Genomic DNA, 20,868 nt, shown 5'->3' with positions numbered 1-20,868 from the left:
GGCCTCGTAAAGAAATGAATTACATTGAAAATAAGCACCTTTCCCCTGTTTGGTGAGAAAATGATGCATGGACTGTGGATCTCAGCAACCCAACAGGCCCTGGATAACCCTAAGAAAGAGCTCAAGCCTTCTGTCAGGTACATTCAGAAGCATACTGCTCCTCAGCACCACCTTTCTCTACCAGGCACATCAGAAGGAGAAGAACAAGGTAGATCAGGGCACTGACTGTCACCAAGGGGCAGGAGTACTATCACCCCAGCTGGAAGGCAGGCCAGCCAGTCTCCCAGACACATTGCCTCCTCTCCCAGAAACAAGAGCATTGGGCTTTGCTCAAACTTTCCTTCTCAATATCTTAAATCATTTACTAAAACTTCTTATTGCTAACCCAATAAGTGAAATCAATAAAAGGAACCCAATATTCTGCACATCTATAGGGAAGCATCTATTTAAACAAATCATAGGCATCTCTGTAAGAGCCCCAGGCTTTTATGGAACACAGTTTGTAAAATGCAGGATGGGGTGGTTTGGACAGGTGTCTTATAGACTCTGTTATCTGGAAGATAAAAATCTACCAATAAAATACTTGCTTCCTTTTGGATGAGGGTCACCCGACCTCTATCCTTCTACACAGGGTTCCATTGTGATGCCTGTAAATTCACCACTTGCCTCTCCTGTCAAATTCTGAGTCTGTATTCATTGTTAGTCCCCACTGCATAGGAGCTGTGGTTAGTAAATCTCTCAATCCACAGTGCATAGCCAAACACAAGCCTGCTCAACAAATAGCTGATGAATGAAAGAATTTATACCTTAAAATTTTCCATTCTGGGTTCATGTGCCCATTCAATATGTGCTCCTAACACAGCACAGAGCCTGCTACAAAATATATATATGGATATGATCATCCCTATTCCTCTACTTTATAGTACAAAGTCTTCTCTCATCTCCTGTGGCTTTTGATTTCCATGTTTTCAGATATACTTTGCTCAAAGTTTGAAAAAGCAAGGCTGTGAGTAGAGGTGAGACATAATCTGGGTTATGCTTTAACAGGCTCATTCCAGCTCCCATATCAAGGGTAATATGAAGGGAGCAAAGGGAGAAGCAAGGAGGCTACCACTAGAAGGCTCACTGAACAATCCAGTGGAGAGCCAGGTTCTGGTTGTACTTGAAGAATGTATTTGGGAGAATTCAGGGGGGAGTGAAGCATGTTAGTAAATGCCTATGACTCTAGTATTCTTGGAGGCTGGGCCAGGACGATCACAAATTCAAGTCCAGAATGGGCAAAAGCAACTTGGAGAGACCCTGTCTCAAAATAAATGTTAAAAACAAGCTAGCGTTGTGGCTTAGTGTGAAGACCCTGGGTTCACTTCCCAGTACTGTAAAAATAAAATCTGGGGGAAAAAGGGTTTCAGGTGAAAGAGAGAGAAGTCATAGATGACCTCTGAGATTTTTGCCATAGCAACCAAAAGGATGACATTGTTTCTAGGCAAGACAGGGAAGACAGAAGGTAGAACATATTTAGGGAGGCAAAACTCAGAATTTCAAGTCTGAAGATGCATAGACACTATCAGAAATTGAACGGACAGATCTCTCACTACTATTCTCCAGCCTTTCTTTGCTCTTTCTCAAAGATGGCAAGCTCCTCCCAGCCTTCCTGCACCATTCCCCTCTCTGAAATTCTTGGGCTCCACATACCATGCCTCTTTTTCCCTCAGTTGCTTGAGCTCTGTTATATGATCATATAACAGGTTCTCAAAGGAACTTCCCCTACCCCTCTAAACAAACAGCAGCCTTTGTTACTCTCTCTCCTTGCCTGCCTTGGTTTGCTTATTGACTACACTGTAAGCACCCCAAGGGCAGAGGCATCCCATTTAGTTTATTTCTTCATGGGCTTTGCCTCAACAGTTGCTGACAGTAAACATCTTTGAATGAATGACTGACTGCTGGCTATAGCCCATAGTTCTCCTGATATCTTTCCATGGTATTGCAAAAGGGAATCGTCACACAAGCTGACATATAACCCATGATACTAGTGGGCTGCCTCTCTTGGATATATACAAGCTATAGTGCTTTTTCTTGAAACTCTGTAGCAGGTAGAGAATGTGACACGTGGGACAAGCCAGTCCTACAGGTAGAGGCCTCAGAATAGCTGGAGTCCAGGGCTGCTGTTGTAAGCTGCTCTCCTATGCTTGTGAAGAATCTTCCCTCTAAAGTCCCATCTCTGAGATTCACCATAATTCATCCCGAGAGTGGGAGGGGTAGACCACTAAACCACCAGTGAGAAAGCCATCTGCCTCTCTAGGTTGTTCCATGCCCTTTACCATACTACTGCTGTAGTTTTCTAAAATGGATAGGGAATACATCCATCAGTTTATCAGGAAGACAGGCATGAAAGACCCATCGTACCATGAAGTGCAAATCATGGCTTGTAAGGATGAGGAGAGCCAATTGGAAAATTAAATGAAGGTCTCTGAATTCACAAGCTGAATGTACTAAATCAAGGACTGCTAATCCCAGGTCTTTGAACACCACCTCATTAGCAGCACCATTTAACATACTCACACTTACATTACTCCTTGGCTCCAGGACCAGAGTCACCTTCATTTCCCCTTCCGGGTGCAGGTGGCTGAGATAGAAGAGTTTCTCTCCCATCATTCTCTCTCGGGTCATCTTACGGGCAGCATAGAGACGAAAGCGAACAGCACAGGAAGCCACATCTCTGGGCTCCAGCTTGGCAAAAGTTACTTTCTCCTTGAAGACAGGGTTGGGCCCTCTTTGTATGCTTGTCCTGCCCCTCTGTTTCTTACTAGGCAATAGCACGACATGAACGTGCCAGTTGTTGACACCACTTCGATCCTTATCTGGGAGGCCCTGTGCTCTCACAATGGTCACGGTGAGCTTCTGGGTTGCAACTCTATATTCAAACATGACATCTAGGTTGCCGCACTTTGAGATGGGCTCCAAGAGCCTGGAGGGCACCTGCAAAGTGGTCCCATCCTGTTCCTATTTCAGGAAGAGAAAGACATTAGGAATGGAAATGATGATGCCCAATTGCATTTTGGCAAGTTGGTGCCCCTCGGTGCTCCTTCCAAGTCCTGTGCTTTCTGGCTGCCAGCGTGTGACCTTCTGTGGTTAGAAAGGTCTGTTTACTGATTGCTCTCCATCAAACTGTGAATTCTTGGAGGGCACAGTGTCTGACATATGTCAAGCCTTCACAAATGTTTTTGGAATGAATAAATAAAGCTTTTATATTTTCCAAAGTGTTTTCATATAGGCTGGCTCTCCAAAAGCACAATTGCCCACTATCATTGAAACCAACTGAGACATTAAATCTAAAGTGAAGTCAACCATGCAGTTGCCAACAGGCGACTTTTCTTTGAGTCCCCAGGAGAAATAGTGCAGCCTGGGCCTGTTCTCTGCAAGCCAGAACCTCCTACAGACAAAAATCCCAATGGGGTCCTAGGCAGGTGATCTTTTACAATATTTTATTGTATGGAGGAGTAAATGTTTAGAGCTAGCTTCTTAAACTTTGCATGGACCTGATTCATCCAAGGATTCTGACTGTAGGTCTGGGGTGGAACCTGAGATTTCTAAGATGTTAAAAAGAGATACTAGTCTCTGATCACACTTTGAATAACAAGCTTAAGGAGAGTATAACCAACAGCTATTTAGCAAAATGTAACACTGGACCTGGAACCAGAACACTTGGATTGAAATCATACTTCTACCATTAGCAAGCTTTTTTCCCTGGCTAAATAGCCCAGCCTCTGTATACTAAAGCTAAAAACTGCATATTAATATGCTTACTTGACAGATAATTATTGTGAGGTTTTACTAGACATGAAATACCTGCTTCAAACTAGACTCCATAACTATCTATTTCCACTACTGGTCTGGTGATTCCTATTTCCAAATATGCCACTTTTTATGGACTATCACCCTGGGTCAGCAATTCACTGTAGTGGCTCAGATCTGAGGCTCCCCCTGGGAAAAATGAGCTGAACTGCATTTATTATAATGAGCCACTCACCAACAAATTATAAATAATGTTGACATAATTTTAATTTTCCTCTGAAGGTATGACTCTTGCCTGTAACTAAACTTTGAAATGATTCTTATTGTAAATCAGTTCTTATTTATGCAACTGACATCAGATGTTACTAATTTATAGAGCTCTTCATTTAAAAATGATAATAAAACACCTCGACATGAGTATTCATTGATGAAACTTTCCCACCGAGATCAAGGGAAAGTACAAGGTTCTCTGGAATCAAACATCATTAGGAAAGCCAGGTCTTCCCACTTACCAGTTCTATGCCATTTGGGAAATGATTTAATGCTTTCCATGCACTGTTTTCTTCAACTGAATAGAGATGTTGTGAAAAGTAAACAATTTGATACAGAGTAGACATCCAACAAATGCCCTTTTCTTTTAATGTTCAAATTAACACGCCAAGAAAATTCAGGTTTCTTGTAAAATAAGGGAAGCTTCTTATGATTTTTCCTCTGAGCATGCCATCATATATAAGTGTTTCTATTCAGAGGTTCTTGGTAGCAATGATAAAAGTGGTTGCTATAGAGACTTCTGAATATAACTGACTAGTGTATATATAATATTAGAAGCAGTCTCCAAGGAGTTAGGCCAACCCAAAAATCAAGTCACAGTCTTCTCTCAAACTCCCTAGTCCCTTTTTAAAACCCTCATTTATTTTAGCCTACTCTCAAGCATCTCTATATTGTTCACCTAGACATAAGTAATAACAGCTAACATCTGCTAAACTATTCCTTATGCCAGGTACCATATCAAGTCCTTTATAGACTCTAAAAGCCAGCTCTTAAAACGCTTCAGATTTCCTTGGTCTCACCTCTGGTGCATCTTTCCTTACAGACTTAGTCTGTCTGGACTCTAAGCAGCTTCAGCCTAGCACAACCTAATAAAATCTTATTTCCTACTCATCAAATACAATTCTCACCTGTCACCATTGGCCTGTGATTCCAAGGCTACAAAAGCTACAGAACCCTGCTTGTACCATGTACGTAAATTCCAGAGTTTGCTGGATTAATGTCCCACACAATAAACTTTTCTTCCCTTGGTCAGGCATCATAAACTTAGTTCAGACAGCTTCTTGGACTGTGGTCCCACAAGAAAAAGAAATTACTCATACTCAATGGCGGTCAACACAATGGCATATCCTCACACTGTATCTTCCTTCTTTCCGCCTCATTGCAACATCATTCACTCTTGTTCCTTGGGATTATATTCCCCAACACAGTAGTGAATGAAAGCCTTTGTCTTGGGTTCTTCTATACTTAAGAACCCAACTAAGAAACATCATCTTTTTAAATGTTTACATCAACTTAATGAGGTAGGTCTTTAGATATCTTCATGAATATTTAATATTTTCATGGATAGTTAATATTTTCATAGAGGACAAAACCAAACCTTAGAAAGGATGACTAATGAATCCTATTCACCCCCACCCCTACTATGGTCACGTGCCAAACTGGGTTACCCAGGATTCACATCCTGGCAGTCTGAGTCTAGAGCCTGCCTTAACGGTATACTTAAAGTTCCAACCCTTACATTGAACTCTAAGGTCTTCAGTTTTCTCCCCAGGACTCTTCACCATAGGTACCCATATGTCTATTGCATGTGTGAGATGAAGAGAAAACAAGCTAGAAGATGGAAGTTGGAAAAGCATCCTGTGAATTTCACATCCTTTTAGAACGGTTCTTAATATTAGTTAACAGTTTCAACTTCAATGCCAAGGTTAAAATATTCTAGTTAATTTATCTATTTATCACTGCAGGGTTCTGGGGAGTCATGGGGAAAGCTCTTCAGTGATTGTCCCAAAAGACTGTGGAAGTCACAGCACCAGCCAACAGCTGGGCGGGGGTGGGCCCATCCAAGCTGTGACCCATGAGAAATGGCCCTTGCAATTCCTTGCTGGGTTGATTTGGGACAGATGTGTGGAGGTTGGTATTTTTATAGCAATTAATTATTTCAATACACATTACCTATCACCAGGCAACTGAAGGAGCACCTCGTGTGGGTACTGTTAATACCACTAATCCAGCTGACCTTCCTGCTAGGTAAAAATCTCTTTATTCTTATCCCCATTTGGCAGATTTTAATTAACTTCTCAAGGCCAACAAATTAATCAGTGAAAAGCAGAGATGAAAAGTAGGACATCTGTCTCCCTGTGTGCTCAAACTTGCCAGCTACTCTCCCATAGTTTTCCCTGCCAAGCCTCAGGTCTGCAGGAGAAAGTCAATGGCCTTGGCAAGCACTGAGGAGCAGCATTCAGAAATCCATAAGCCTAGCAGGTAGTCCCACCCCATGACTGGTTTTCTTCTGAGACAAAAGAAGTGATTCCTTGAGATCTAATACCCTTGTTTTCTACTTTAAGATGGGCATACTTGCATCAAATTGTCAAGACTTATATAGGTTGAAAGATTTTCTGTCAAATTGAAAAGGCTTTCTGTTTTAGTAAGATAGTGTTGATGTCATTTGTGTGGCCAAAAGTAAACCAACCCACAATTTGTTCCCGATGCCAGATACATGGGGGGAGACAGGGTTCTTAACACAGCTAAGAGGCAAATAAATCAATGCTTAAAAGGCAAGCTAAGCCTGCAGCGCAGCGCAGGCAGTTACAGGAACTGCCTCCGAACTGGGTTTGAAGTTCTGCTGTAGGAGCACCAAATTACAGTTTTTGTCTCAAAATAGATAGGAGGTTGAATGGAGCACACAGAGATGTCTGTATTTTTGGAGTCTGGGAACATTTAGTACCCTCCACACAAGTCTTCTATTAACGCTCTGGGAGGCAGGTAAATGGGAGGTTAGGTAGAGACAGCAATTCCAAGCCTAATGACACAATTATCAAGGAGAGAAAGAGTGTGTCAATAGGCAGGTAAATAGTTGTGTGTTGTTTTAGGGTAAGGAAACAAAAATAATATTTTTAAATGTTATTGTGTGGGATTTGATATGACTCTTAGCAATAAAATGATGGGGAAGCAGACATCTTTCTTTTTTTCTTTTTAACAAAGTCCTGAGGTTAATGGTTTTGGGTGCTTCTACAGGAAGGACTGCTTTTAACAAGCCACAAACCACATATCCGTGTTACCATTTCTGGTCCTTGGCAGGAACACCAATACAGGTGCAGGCACACACACCTCTTCCATGCTCCCTGCACGCCCCACTGTGTCACCACTAAATCTTGGGAACATGATTTCTGCAGCTTTCTTTTGCCTTCCCGTGGCCATCCAGGTCCCAAGAAGAGTTTCATCCTGCTTATTTTCTCAGATTGATACAAATCAAATTCATTCACCCTTCTGTTCCTCTAAAACAAAAGTTTTGCATACTCATTAAAATTAATTTCATATTAGGACTTCTATATATGCACTGTTTAATACATTCCAATGTCATGGAATGGAAGGGATCTATCTAATGAAAAATAACCATAAATGTCTATAGATGAAATGATGCTTACAAATTTCTTATTATGGTACATGGAGAGTAGTAACTGGTGCTCCACTAAAGGGTAGCTACTGCCATCATCCCCTCCAGTCAGATCAAAAGAATTTAGAAGAAGTATCTTTCACCAGAGTTATTCCAAAAAGCTATATCACCAGTTAGAATGTCATTACAGATTAATGCTGTCTCCTAGACCTTCCCCTGATTAAAAGCTAAGGAATACACTAATACCTCAAGACCCTCATCATAGGCTGGGGATGTAGCTCAGTGGTAAAACATTGCCTAGCGTGTGCAAAGGTCTAGGTTCAACTCTCAGCATCACAAAAGTAAAATAAAATGAAACCAAAACATCTTCATCGAATATTACATACAATTTCATTTTAGTTCAATTCTCAATTTTCATTTCAAACAATTATAATTCACGATCTTTGGTAAATAAAATAGACTCACTTAAACAAAACCATGAAGGAAATAAACCACTCTCTCCAAAGAAGTAAAACTTCCTTTGTATAAAAATAAGTCTGTAAGAGTCTATTTTGTCACCATTCTTCTTCATTTTTTTCTATTTTGAAAGAAACTTGTTTATGATTCTTTTATTGACATGCCAAGGGCTTTGGGCATCTAAAAATTTATTTTGAATACAAAATTCTGGGTCTTTATTTTCCAAGGCAATATTTCCTTTCTTGGGAAATTTGGTGGGGGGAGAAAAAGGGAAAGAGAGAGAAGAAGGAGGAAGGGGGAGAGGAAACCAATGAGTACATACTGTTAAAGCAGAAAGTGGAGGGTGAATAACTTACCTCTGGACTCCATACAGAGGAGCTGTCAGTGGCATAGGAATCTTCAAATCCACGAGTGTTAAAAGGTGTCTCCATCTCCAAGCTGCCCTCTGTGGACTGACAACTGAGGCTTTGGACCACACGGGTCTCTTGAGGAGAGGTGCCATGGTACCTGGTATCCCCTCTTTCACATGAGGACTGTGAGGGGGTGGAGATGGGGTGATCTTCGCAAGATAGAATCTCAGAATAATTCAATTGGCTGGTGCCATCCAAATCTAAATTTGCAAAAGCAAACTATTTCAAGTACATTTTTATACCTTTTTACCTAGAAAAACTAAGTAATTTCAATCACAGTGATTAAGACCTCAAAACCAAAACCCACACCAATAACACATGCAGAAACATAATTCCACCCCTATAGTGGACAAATTCAGTCCATATAGTCAAAAAGACCATTAACTCCTTATGTGGGTTATAACTAAATTTAACACTTCCTAATAATATGAGTATAAAGTATGGACATTTATGTTAAAGGGATTTAAAAAAACACATTAGCATTTTGTTGGCACTAATAATTGCTTTAGACCTCAGGGATGGATCTGCAAAGCAAAAATAGTAACCTATTGTGGAGACCACAAGGTGTCCTGAATCCTCTTTCCAGCCTTCACTGTATTGTGCTCTGCTCAAAAGGCTTCAGCAGGTCTCCAACGTAAAAAGTTTCTATTTGATTCATAGAACATTGGAGTTGGTTAAGATGATCTGGGTTTAAATTCTGTCTCTGCCCTAAGACCTTCAACAATATTTAAACTCTCTGAACCTTTATTTATTCATGTAAAAATAAATGCCATCAGATGGTCTTTGTCAACCCATGAAATAATATTTATGTGGCAGCCTACAGGCCATTCCCAGAGATCAGCCTTGCTTACTTGTCTGGCCCAAACTGGCCTGATCCAACTTAGTGAACTCCATTGTGTATTGCTTTCCAATTGCACATCACCTCTGGTCTCCCTGGCTCATGAGAATGGTACTTCTGTATTTTCTGTCTACAGCAGTGCTGAAACCCTCCTCCTGTCCTTTCCTTCCAATCCATCCAAATCCCCAACAACTTCTGAACCATCCCCAACTCCTTTCAAGTTAATGTTTTTCTCTGACTTCAGTGTTATAATCTTTCTCTCTCTGTACCTCTTCCTTCCCATTTATCCCATCCCTCTCCCTCAATGGTGTCCTCAGGTGACAAAGAAAAACTGGTGCAGTCTCGCTAAGCAACAGCCTCTACCCTGCTTTACCCAAAGTGTGGTTAAAATGTCTTTTCTCTTTGACCTGCAATTCCTTCCAGTAGCCTTCATCCTAAGAGATACAGATGGGACCAGTGAATGGGAGGGCAAAGTAGATGTGATAAATACAGCTCTTTTGCAAACACTGCACGATGACACTTGTTTTCCCCGTAAGTCTCAACCTCAGCTGGAATACGAGATCCTTGAAGACATCAGGGCCCAAACATCTACTGCACACTCTTTATCTGCTGATAGGTTCTTGTTAACCCTGATCCTGGGCAGGAAAATAATATTTGAGGCATCCAATTCTGCCAAAACATGCAATGTAGATGACAGTGGTTTATCAGACAGTGCATAAAACACTTACATTAAGAACCCTAACTTTAAAAATATAGCAATCCCTCTGCAGAACAAACAAAAACATTTTCAGGCAGATGAGGCCCTTGGGGCACAATCTCATACTCATGATTTGGAATTTTGCAAGCCACTGAGAAGTTCCCCTATCTACCTTGTTATCCTTAATAATTCAGTTCAGGAACCTACCAGACGGCCATAACACAGGCCCCAGCACTGAGGAGCAGAGCCACCCCCAGCACCAAGGAGGTGAACCTTCTGAGCAGCCATACCACCGCTGCCCATGCCAAAGAGCAAAGTTGCCCCAGTGCCAAGGAGGTGAGCCAGGTGGGCACCAGCAGTGCCCCCCACACTGAAATGAGAAGACACATAAACAAGTCTCAAAACCACACTTCCAGATCACCTAAGACAACCTCAATGGAAAATGAGATGGAACAATCTGATACTCAACGACCTGTATTCCCTGAACTGGCAACAAAAGAGGATCTGGAAAAATTGAAATCAGAAATAACTTCTTACATATCAGTAGAGATTGTCCCCATAGTGTAAGACATGATTAATAAATCTAGAGAGGAAACACATAAAAAAATAGAGGAGCTCAGGAACATGATGGAATCCCAATATAGGAAATGAAGGGAATCCATAAAACACATGCAAGCAGATTACCAGGAAATTAAAAACTCCATTGAACATTTACGCAGCAGAATGAGCCAATGTGAGGATAGAATTTCAGATATGGATGGTAAGATTGCAATTAATGACCAGGAAAAGAAAAATTTCTTTAAAATAGTAAGGGACCATGAGAAATCAATCCAGTCACTGCTAGATGATTCAAAGAAGAAAAACGTAAGATTGATTGAAGTCAATGAAGAAACAGGAGAGAGTGCAGATGATATAAAAAAAAAAAACTGTTCAAAGAAGTGATGCCAGAAAACTTCCCAAGCTGGGGAAAAAACTTGACAAACAGATAAGTGAGGCATGTAGGACTCCAACTAGCCTTGATCAAAAAAAATCTACACATAGGCATATAACAGTTAAGATTCCAGAAACCTAACAGAAGAACAAAATTCTACAAGCAGTGAGAGAAAAGAAACAAATCACATACAAAGGAAAGCCCATCAGAATCATAGCAGACTTCTGAACACAAACCCTCAAGGCAAGAACAGCTTGGAGTGATGTATTTCAAGCCCTAAAGGAAAACAGCCTCCAACCCAACCTCCTACCCTGCAAAACTGTCTTTCAAAATTGATGGAGAAATGAGATACTTTCATGACAGACAGCACCTTAGAGACTTCATGAATACCAAACCAGCACTCCAAAAAATATTAGACGATATCCTAGGAAAAGACAATGAGAATCACAACCCCAGGAAGCCCAGCATAATGAATCCATCTGGCATAACAAGAAATTAAATGTAAAGGGGGAGAATCCAACAAAAAGAAAAAGTGATGACACTGCTATCAGTGTCAATACTTATCAATACTTATCAGTTATAACCATCAATGTTAATGGTCTCAATTCACAAATCAAAAGAAATAGACTGGCAGAATGGGTCAAGAAGCAAGAGTCAACAATATGCTACATACAAGAAACACACTTAATTCAAAAAGAAACTCATAGACTGAAAGTTAAAGGGTAGAAAACAATACTCCAAGTGACAAGAACCTGAAAAACAGCAAGAGTAACTGTCCTCTTTGCAGAACAAGTAGATTTCAAACCAACACTGATTAAGAGAGAAAGAAGGACACTAGATCCTTTAAAGGGAACAATCCAAGAGGAAGAGATGACAATCATGAACATATATGCACCAAACACTAGTGTGCCCCACTATATAAAACAAATACTGACAGACATGAAAAATGAAATAAGCACTAATACAATAGTAGTAGGGGACCACAATACCCCACTGTCAAAAATAGATAGATCAACTAGATAAAAAATAAACAACAAAACACTAGACCTCAATTCAACTCCTGAATAAATGAACTTAACAGATGTTTACAGAGTGTTCCACCCCACAAAATCAGAATGCACATTCTTTTCAGCCGCACATGGGTCATTCTCCAAAATAGACCACATACTCATTCATAGAACATGTTTAAGTAAGTGCAAAGGAATTGAAGTTATCCTCTGTATGTTATCAGATCATAGAGCGATCAAATTGGAGATCCATAGCAAAAGAAACTGCAAGAATTTCATAAACACGTGGAAATTGAACAACACACTTCTAAATAACCAATGGGACACAGAGGAAATTAAAGAAGAAATCATACAGTTTCTACAATTAAATGACAATGCCAATACAACACGTCAGAATCTATGGGACACAATGAAAGCAGTCTTATGAGGGAAATTCATAGCAGGAAAAACTATATTAGGAAAACAGAGCAAGCCCAATTAAACAACCTGATGCTGAACCTCAAGCTTCTAGAAAAGGAAGAACAGGACAAACCCGAAGCTCATACAAGAGAAGAAATTATAAAGATCAGAGCAGAAATCAATGCAATGGAGACTAAGAAAACAACAAAAAATCAATGAAGCCAAGAGTTGGTTCTTCGAAAGAAACAACAAAATTGACAAACCCTTAGCCAACCTTATCAGAAAAAGGAAAGAAAAGGCCCAAATCCATGCAATTAGGAGTGAAAAGGGTGAAATTACAACAGACCCAGAAGAAATCCAGAGGATCATCAATACCTACTTCAAGAAACTATATGCCAATAAGATGGACAACACAGAAGAAATGGACAGATTCCTAGATTTGTATGAATTACCAAAGTTGAGCGATGAGGACCTATAAATTCTAAACAACCCAACATCAATCAATGAAATTGAAAACATAATTAAAAACTTACCAACTAAGAAAAGCCCTGGTCCTGATGGCTTCACTGCTGAATTCTATAAGACATTCAGAGAGGAACTACTGCCACTACTGTTTAAACTCTTCAATGAAATTGAAAGGGAAACAATACTTTTAAATTCATTCCTGGAAGCAAGCATCACCTTGATCCCCAAAGCAGAGAAAGACTCAACTGAAAAAGAGAACTATAGGCCAATCACATTAATGAATAGAGATGCAAAAATTCTTAATAAAATACAATAAATAATAAAATGCAAATAGAATGCAGAGGATCATCAAGAAGATCATACAACCTGACTAAGTGGGATTCATCCCAGGGATGCAGGGGTGGTTCAATATGCATATCAATAAGTGCAATACACTATATTAACAGAGCCAAGGACAAAAACCATGTGATCATCTCAATAGATGCAGAAAAAACATTTGACAAAATCCAACATTCATTTATTATAAAAACCCTACAAAAAATTGGAATAGACAGTCTACCTCAATCTGATAAAAGCCATGTATGAAAAACCAACAGCCAATATCATATTAAATGGTCAAAAACTAAAATCCTTCACACTAATATCAGGAACAAGACAAGGATGTCCACTATCACCACTCCTGTTCAATATAGTTTTGGAAATATTAGCCACAGCAATTAGACAAAAGAAAGAAATAAAAATAATAAAGATAGGAAATGAAGAAGCTAAATTGTCAGTATGTGCAGATGACATGATACTCTATGTAGAAGACCCCAAGAACTCCACCAAAAGTCTTCTAGACTTAATAACCAAATTCAGTAAAGTAGGTGGATACAAGGTCAACACACAAAAATCAATAGCTTTCCTTTACATGAACAACAGACCCACTGAGAGAGAAATAGGGCAAACAATTCCTTTCACAATAGCATCCAAAAAAACTGAAATACCTAGGCTGGGGATTTAGCTCGGTGATTCTGGTGCCTGCCTCACAAGTGCAAGGTCCTGAGTTCGATCCCCAGTACCAAAAAAAACCAAAACAAAACTGAAATACCTAGGAATCAACCTAACAAAAGAAATCAAAGACCTCTACTCTGAAAACTGTAACACTCTGAAAAAGGAGATTGAAGATGGTATCAGAAAATGGAAAGTCATCCCTTGCTCCTGGGTAGGAAGAATCAACATAGTGAAAATGGCCATACTTCCAAAACTGCTATATAGATTCAATGCAATCCCAATTGAAATTCCAGCAACATACTTCTTGGACCTAGAGAAAACAATCCAAAAATTCATCTGGAACAGAAGAGACCTAGAATAGCAAGAGAAATTCTAGGCAACAGAGATATGGCAGGGGGTATCACAATCCCCAACTTGAAAATATACTACAAATTTACTGTGATAAAAACAGCATCATACTGGCAATAAAACAGACCTAAGGACCAGTGGAATAGATCAGAAGATGCAGAAACAACTCCCGACACACTTGGCCACCTCATCTTCAACAAATGAGCCAAACACCCTCACTGGAGGAAAGATAGCCTCTTTAATAAATGGTGCTGGAAAAATTGTGTTTCAACTTGCCAAAGATTAAAACTAGACCTATATCTCTAACCATGCACTAAACTAAAACTGAAATGAATTAAAGATCTAAATATTAAAACAGAAATGCTGAACCAACTGGAACAGAGGTTAGGTAGAACCCTTGAAGACATTGGTTCAGGAAAAGATTTTATGAACAAAACCTCAGTTGCCCATGAACTAGCACAAGCAATCAACAAGTGGAATCTCTTCTTATTAAAAAGCTTCTGCACAGCAAGAGAAACCTTCAACAGTGCAAAGAAACAACCCACAATGCAGGAAAAATTTTACACCTGCTCTTCCGCAGACAAAGGTCTACTATCTAGAATATACAAAGAACTCAAAAAAATCAGATCACCCAAATTTAAAGACCCAATCCAAAAATGGGCATCTGAAATGAACAGACATTTCTCACACAAAGAAGTAGAAATAGCAAATAAATACATCAAAAAATGTTCGACATCACCGACACTCGAGAGATGCAAATGAAAACAATGCTGAGATTCCACCTCACTCCAGAAAGAATGGCTGCTATCATGAAATCAACCAATAACAAATGCTGGCGGGGCTGTGGGGAAAGAGGAACCCTGCTCCACTGCTGGTGAGAGTGTAGACTGGTGCAACCACTGCAGAAATCAGTATGGAGATACCTTAAAGAACTAGGACTGGAAGTCCCATTTGACCCAGCTATTCCCCTGCTGGGTATGTTCTCCAAAGAATTAAAGGATCATACCACAGTGATATACAGGCACCCACGTTCATAGTGGCACAATTTGTAATAGCTAAAACTTGGAAGCAGCCCAATTGCCCATCAACTGGAGACTGCATAAAGAAAATGTGAGGTTTTTTTTTATAAAGTGGAGTGCTACGCAACCCTAAAAAATGAGAAATTAGAGATATTCATAGCTAAATGGCTGCACATTGAGGCGATACTCTTAAGTGAAATGCAATAGAACACACAGGCATAAATACCAAGTAGTTTCTCTAGTATGAGAAACTGAAAGTATAAATAAGGACTAAAAGGTATAATAGATAATGTGAAATAGGAAGAAAAGGGGCAAAGGGGAAGGGAAAGTCGGAAGGGTACAGGAAAGGAAAGAAGGGAATGGAATTAATATGAGAAAATGAAACAATGGAAACAAAGTCTTTGTAAATAGGGAGGGATGGAGGGGTTGAAGGGAGGGCAGGGGGATGGGAAAAAATAAGAACCAAGAGAGATTACGTAAAGATGCAAATTTCTAATAATGAATGTCATTATATTGAAAAACTAAAATGTACCAATAAAATTAATTTTTAAAAAATAATTCAGTTCAAGCTTCATAGGACACTACAAAAATTTTACATTCATACTTTCAGTTATTCAGCAAACACACTTTAGAAGGCCACAGAAAATGACAGAACAAGAGAAACTCTACATGCAAAACCTACAACATAAAGCAGAATTTTCTTCTAAGTCTCTAATCAGCTCACCCATTCCTCACATACATGAATAGTAAAATGTCCTATTAAACAGTGGGTCATCCATCAGTGTGTGTAGCACCCAGCAGGATTTCAGTGCAAAACTTAACTCTGCCAAGAAATTACCCCCATAAAATTGTCTCATGACTAACTCCTATGGTGATAATACCTAGATTGGTAATAAGGGAATTTTCAACAGCTGCATTAAGCCTTGAAATGTTAGTCATAGCTGAAAAACATAAGAATTATATTAATGTAACAAACCATTTTCCATGACAGACAAGCAAGTAATGAATTAGAAAAGCAAATCTGGGCTCAAGGCAGTTGCACAGAAGTAGAAAAAGAAAGAGGACTCATTCCATAAAGCAGTCTTCCTATGCCTATAAATCAAAGAAGACCATGTCACCTTAAACACATACACAAAAGTAAGTGCCTGTTTTCAGAAAAATGTATCCTGACTTCATAGAAAGTGTAGCTTGTAATTATGTCATATCAATGACATTTATTTGATCAGAGAAATTCCTTAGCTAGTTAGTTCTTATCCTACTTGTTTTTTTGTTTTATTTTGTTTGGGGTTTTGGTTTTTTGAGACAGAATCTCTCTATGTAGTTCAGGCTGGTCTCGAACTTGCAGTGGTCTTCCTGACTCAGCCTCCCAAGTGCTAGGATTACAGGTATGTGGCACAACACTCAGCTAGTTCACATCCTACTTTGATGGAAGCAAATCTCATCAGTTACTTTCTGTTGTATTCCCAAGCCCTCCTCTCCATCACCAGTCATATATACTCTTGCTTGTCATCTGTGGTCATCAGTTTCATGTGTCATAGCTATAGGGCTACAGGAGCCAACTATTCTATCAAACGCTAATCTAAGTGCTGCTGTGAGGGTATTTTGTAAGTATGATTAAAGCTCATAATCAGTTGACTTTAAGGAAGGAGATCATCCTAAACAGTCACTTGAAAGACTGTGAGAGAACTGAGCCTTCCTTCAAGAAAAAGTCCTAAGAACTGCAGCTTTAGCTCACATTTCCTGACAGCCTGCCATATATCCTCAGAGCTCTGTATTTCTCTTGCCTAGCCACCCTCCACAATCCCATAAACCAATTCTTTGCAATAAATCTCTTGAAGTACAGATGAACACACACACACACACACAAACAAACACACACACACACACCTTTTATACGACTGTTGGTAGACATATGCATGTGTTTTACTGGTTCTATTATTTTTTGGTTGAACCATTTTTGATAGATAGTTCCAAACAAAACTGAGTGTAGGTTCTGATAATCAAGATGTTTTTATGTTACCAGGAAGACAAAGTTGAGCGTTTGTTAAACATTCTAAAAATGAACCATTCTTAATTTGCAAAATAGAGTTACTGGAAAAAAATCCAGGGAGTGAACCATTATTCTGCAGCCCACTTTTCATGGCTAAAATCCTCATGCTCAGCCTCTGATTCAGATCACTTGCACCAAATGGCTGTGATGTTATCAGGAATACATGGACAAGCAATGTGCAGTAACACTAAATCAAATACACAGGACAAAAGAGCATTCCTGTAGAATATGATACTAATAATCTCCCCACTGAATCTAGCGTGATCTCACAAGATCAAACATAAGAAAATCTGCCTGCAGATCCTTTGTGGTTCAGATTTTACCCAGATTTGGACCTTTAATTTTACTATCCAACATTTTCAATTGCATTTTTAAAGTGGAAGAACTGTCTACAATTAAATTTGATCTTAGGAAATAGCTTTATGGTAGAATGAAATAGCTCAATATACAGACAGCCTCCCCTCCAAAACAAAAATCTCTCTGGGATGTATTCTTACTCTTTTCATTATTCTTTATCACTGAAATAAATCCACAAATGGAAAGACGAATAAAAATAACTGACAGAAAATAATCAGGCACTAAAAATTGCATTAAAATTTTGAGGGTATTTGATGACCTAAAATTTGGCACGTAGCTATTCCTTGAAAATTCTGCTGATTTTCTCTCAAATTTTAAAAGTATTCATTTGATAGGGTGGACTTTTTCTTCTCTCCAGTACAGAAAATTTTATCTTTCCTATGACTATCTGGCAAAAATTCAGAATTACACGTTGTAACAAGAAATAAGTTGTTGCTAATTCCAGAAAGGACATAGATTAGGGGGTTGTCCCAATCCCTGGAACATTGGCCACTTGTGTAAATCAGAATCCAGCCCCTTGGACTGCTGGGAAATGGAGCCATTAGCTTTAGCATTAAACACATGATTCCCAGGGAATCAACTGCTATTAACTTTCATTAGCTAACATTTGCCCTTTCAGTGGAGAGAGAGGTGTGCTCTGTATAACACCAGAGAAAGAGAAAGACCAAGAGAGGGAGTGGGGCCCCAGAACAATCGTAGCAAGTGCCTAGGTTACATCATGCCAATACTTACTGGCTTATCTTTCCCTAGAGAGATAACAGCAAAATATGTTATGTTGGTTGATGCCAGTAAGTCAAACTAAAGGGTGGTTAGCAAGTAGCTCTACCAAAAACGAAGGTTCTGTTAATTCTTTTTTTTCCAGTTTGGCCTTTTTTGCCCACCCTCTCCTCACCACTGAATCCACATTTCTTCTCTTTCCATCTTCTTTCAGTTTCTTTGCTCACCTTCTTTTCTACCTAGTGTTGAAAATAAGGAAGATGAATATTGTCTCCCCATTGATTTGACTGACATCATGCCCCAAAAGGAAAGAAGGAAAAGACTGGAGGAGGCAGATCATTGAGACCAAGACACAACAGTGACTATGTAACAACTGCTCTAGCATTTACTAAATACACTTCTCAGACCCTTCCCTGTTCTTGAGCCTGTAATTACTGAGGGCTCTAGGCATAAAGCTGTCAGAGAATTGCCTGACCTTTACTTAGGAAAGAACTCAGAAATTCTGTACTGTTCTTATAGCCTCTTTCTGGTTTACTTCGCCTTGTTTTCTTTTTCCTTTCTGAACTTAGATGTACAGTATAGCATTTAAATACTCAAAAACATGCCCACTATTGACCATCCCAGATCTAGATAAAGGAACAATGTGATGGAAAGGATACCTTCACAGGCAGACACCTCCGTGCTGTCTTCCTCGTGGGGAGAGAGTAGGCGCCTGCATTTTGGTTTCTGCTCCAATCCAGTGGGCCTTCCTTTTTCAGAGGCTCCAGCATGGAAACTCTGGGATCGGGACACAGAAATCTCAAACTGTTTGATGACATCCTCATCACTGCCAGAAGACGTGGAAAGTTCTTCACCATCCCCAAAGCTGTTAACTGGGAACAAACAAGATCCATGAGTCCCCTGTGTGGCGTCTACAATCCAGCGCAGAGCCAGACCATTCCAGAAACCTAGAGATCCTGGAAATTTACTCTGAGTTCAGCAGGTTCCAGCTGCAAAGAAAAGACAAGGCATTTTTGAAATAGACACTGGAGTCTAAAACAAGAAGAAGAAATCCCATGAAGGGAATTAAAAACAGACAGCTAGGACAGAACCCGGAAAAAAGAACAGCGACACCATAATCAATACCACGAGCCATGGTGGGCAGCCAGGCAGCACTGCTCTTTTGTTATGTTGCCTGTAAGGGTCCAGAATTGAGAACAGGATGTTTACCAGGATATTTTCCTTATCTGCAATTCTGTGGGAAATATTATTTCACCTCATTTATTAAAACACACAGAGCCAAGCCCCACTTCAGAGGAGAGAAATGTGGCGTGATTGGAAAATAGAGTGAATGTTTACATTTTTAAAAATTTACTACAGTAAAAGACATAGTGACATGAATCCCCTTCAAAATACTCCTCCTCTCTTTGAACACACTTATCACATTAGTCTTGATACTTTCTGAAACAGTTCTGCAAGTCCTCTTTCATGTCTAGTTATACTGTTCTGGCTGCCCCTGAGCCTTTGATAGGTTCAAAATGTGTACTATTCATGGTCATTTTGACTTTGGAGAAGAACCAGAAGCTGCATCGTGCCAGACCTTCTGAGTAAGATGGACAAGGACACACCACCATGTTTCTATGAGCCTGCCTTTCTATTAGATACCACCTGACAGTAGCATTCACCGTATTTTGATCACATCTTGTAAAGACACTCATTAAAGAGCACTTCCAGATTGGCATCAGAAAGTGGTGAGAATGATGGCATAAGTGCACTGGAAGTGAGGGGGAGTCTTACGCGAGATTCATGGCAATGTGTCCCTTTCTGTAATAATTTTTAAAAATTAAACATTTACTATATATTGCAATTAGAACTTGTATTTGCAACTAAGGTTTTCCAGATCTTCCTAGTTTTAAGGAGACTCATTGTGTTTGTGTGTTTTAACTCATTTATACTACAACTGTTTTAAATCTCACCATAAGCAACTCAACCCAAGCTCTTTGAATTGTTTTTTTAAATAAATGTTACTGGTTATATGTGCAGCTTATAACATAATACTATAGAACACATATAGACATTAAAATGTTACAATTAAAGAAAATTAATATATTTATTATAGCACATAGTTTTATATGTGTGTGTGAGAAAAAGAGCTAAACTTTGTATATTTAACAAAAATCGCTAATACTATACAACTTTGTGGACTAGACTCCTTGTATTGTACGTGAAATTTCTGGACTTGTTTACTATGTATATCTGCTACTTTGAACACTTTGATTTACATCTCTCTGTCCCTTGTGTCACTCCCTTGGAAATCACTGTTTTATTCAGTTCTTGTACAACTGACTTTTTAAAGGATTCTATATGAAAGTGAAATTATACAAGTTTTTCTTACTGTGCCTGGCTTATTTCACTTAGTACTATGTCTGAGCTTAGAGGAGGGACTGCTAGATTAGGTGGTAGTTCTATTTTTAATTTCATTAGCAATCTCCATACTGTTCTCCCCAGTGGCTGTACCAATTTACATTCTCACTCATTGTGCTTTGGGGTTCCCTTTTCTTGTTATCATCCATCTTTTTATCTCAGCCAATGAGATAAAACAGAACTAATCTTTATTCCTTTGTTCTTTCCTATAACTTTCATGAAAATAAAAAAATCACCTGTTTTGTTAACTGATAGCTTCCCATTATGTAAAACAATGCTTCTCGCATAGTAAGTTCTTAATAAATGCTCATTAAATGTTGAA

General features: G+C 39.2%; 1 protein-coding gene across 9 annotated transcripts in view; it reads right to left on the bottom strand.

Annotated features, from left to right (window-relative positions):
• The window catches only part of Syt16 (synaptotagmin 16), a 316,226-nt gene that overhangs the window by 30,905 nt on the left and 264,453 nt on the right, over positions 1-20,868 (bottom strand). For all 9 annotated transcript variants that reach the window (XM_087195235.1, XM_087195238.1, XM_087195236.1 and 6 more), the window contains 3 exons: positions 18,803-19,015; positions 8,269-8,522; positions 2,566-3,000 (listed from right to left, as the gene is read on the bottom strand). In XM_087195235.1, the coding sequence (XP_087051361.1) occupies positions 2,566-3,000; positions 8,269-8,522; positions 18,803-19,015 (902 nt within the window). The remainder of the gene's footprint in view (positions 1-2,565; positions 3,001-8,268; positions 8,523-18,802; positions 19,016-20,868) is intronic.

The sequence above is a fragment of the Heterocephalus glaber genome, unplaced genomic scaffold, assembly GCF_053883595.1.
Source record: "Heterocephalus glaber isolate CG9 unplaced genomic scaffold, H.glaber_assembly_v1.0 deba00001608, whole genome shotgun sequence".
In the NCBI taxonomy this organism is placed as follows: Eukaryota; Metazoa; Chordata; class Mammalia; order Rodentia; family Bathyergidae; genus Heterocephalus; species Heterocephalus glaber.
The sequence above is the reverse complement of the archived record's forward strand: the minus strand, read 5'-3'. Positions and strand labels throughout refer to the sequence as shown.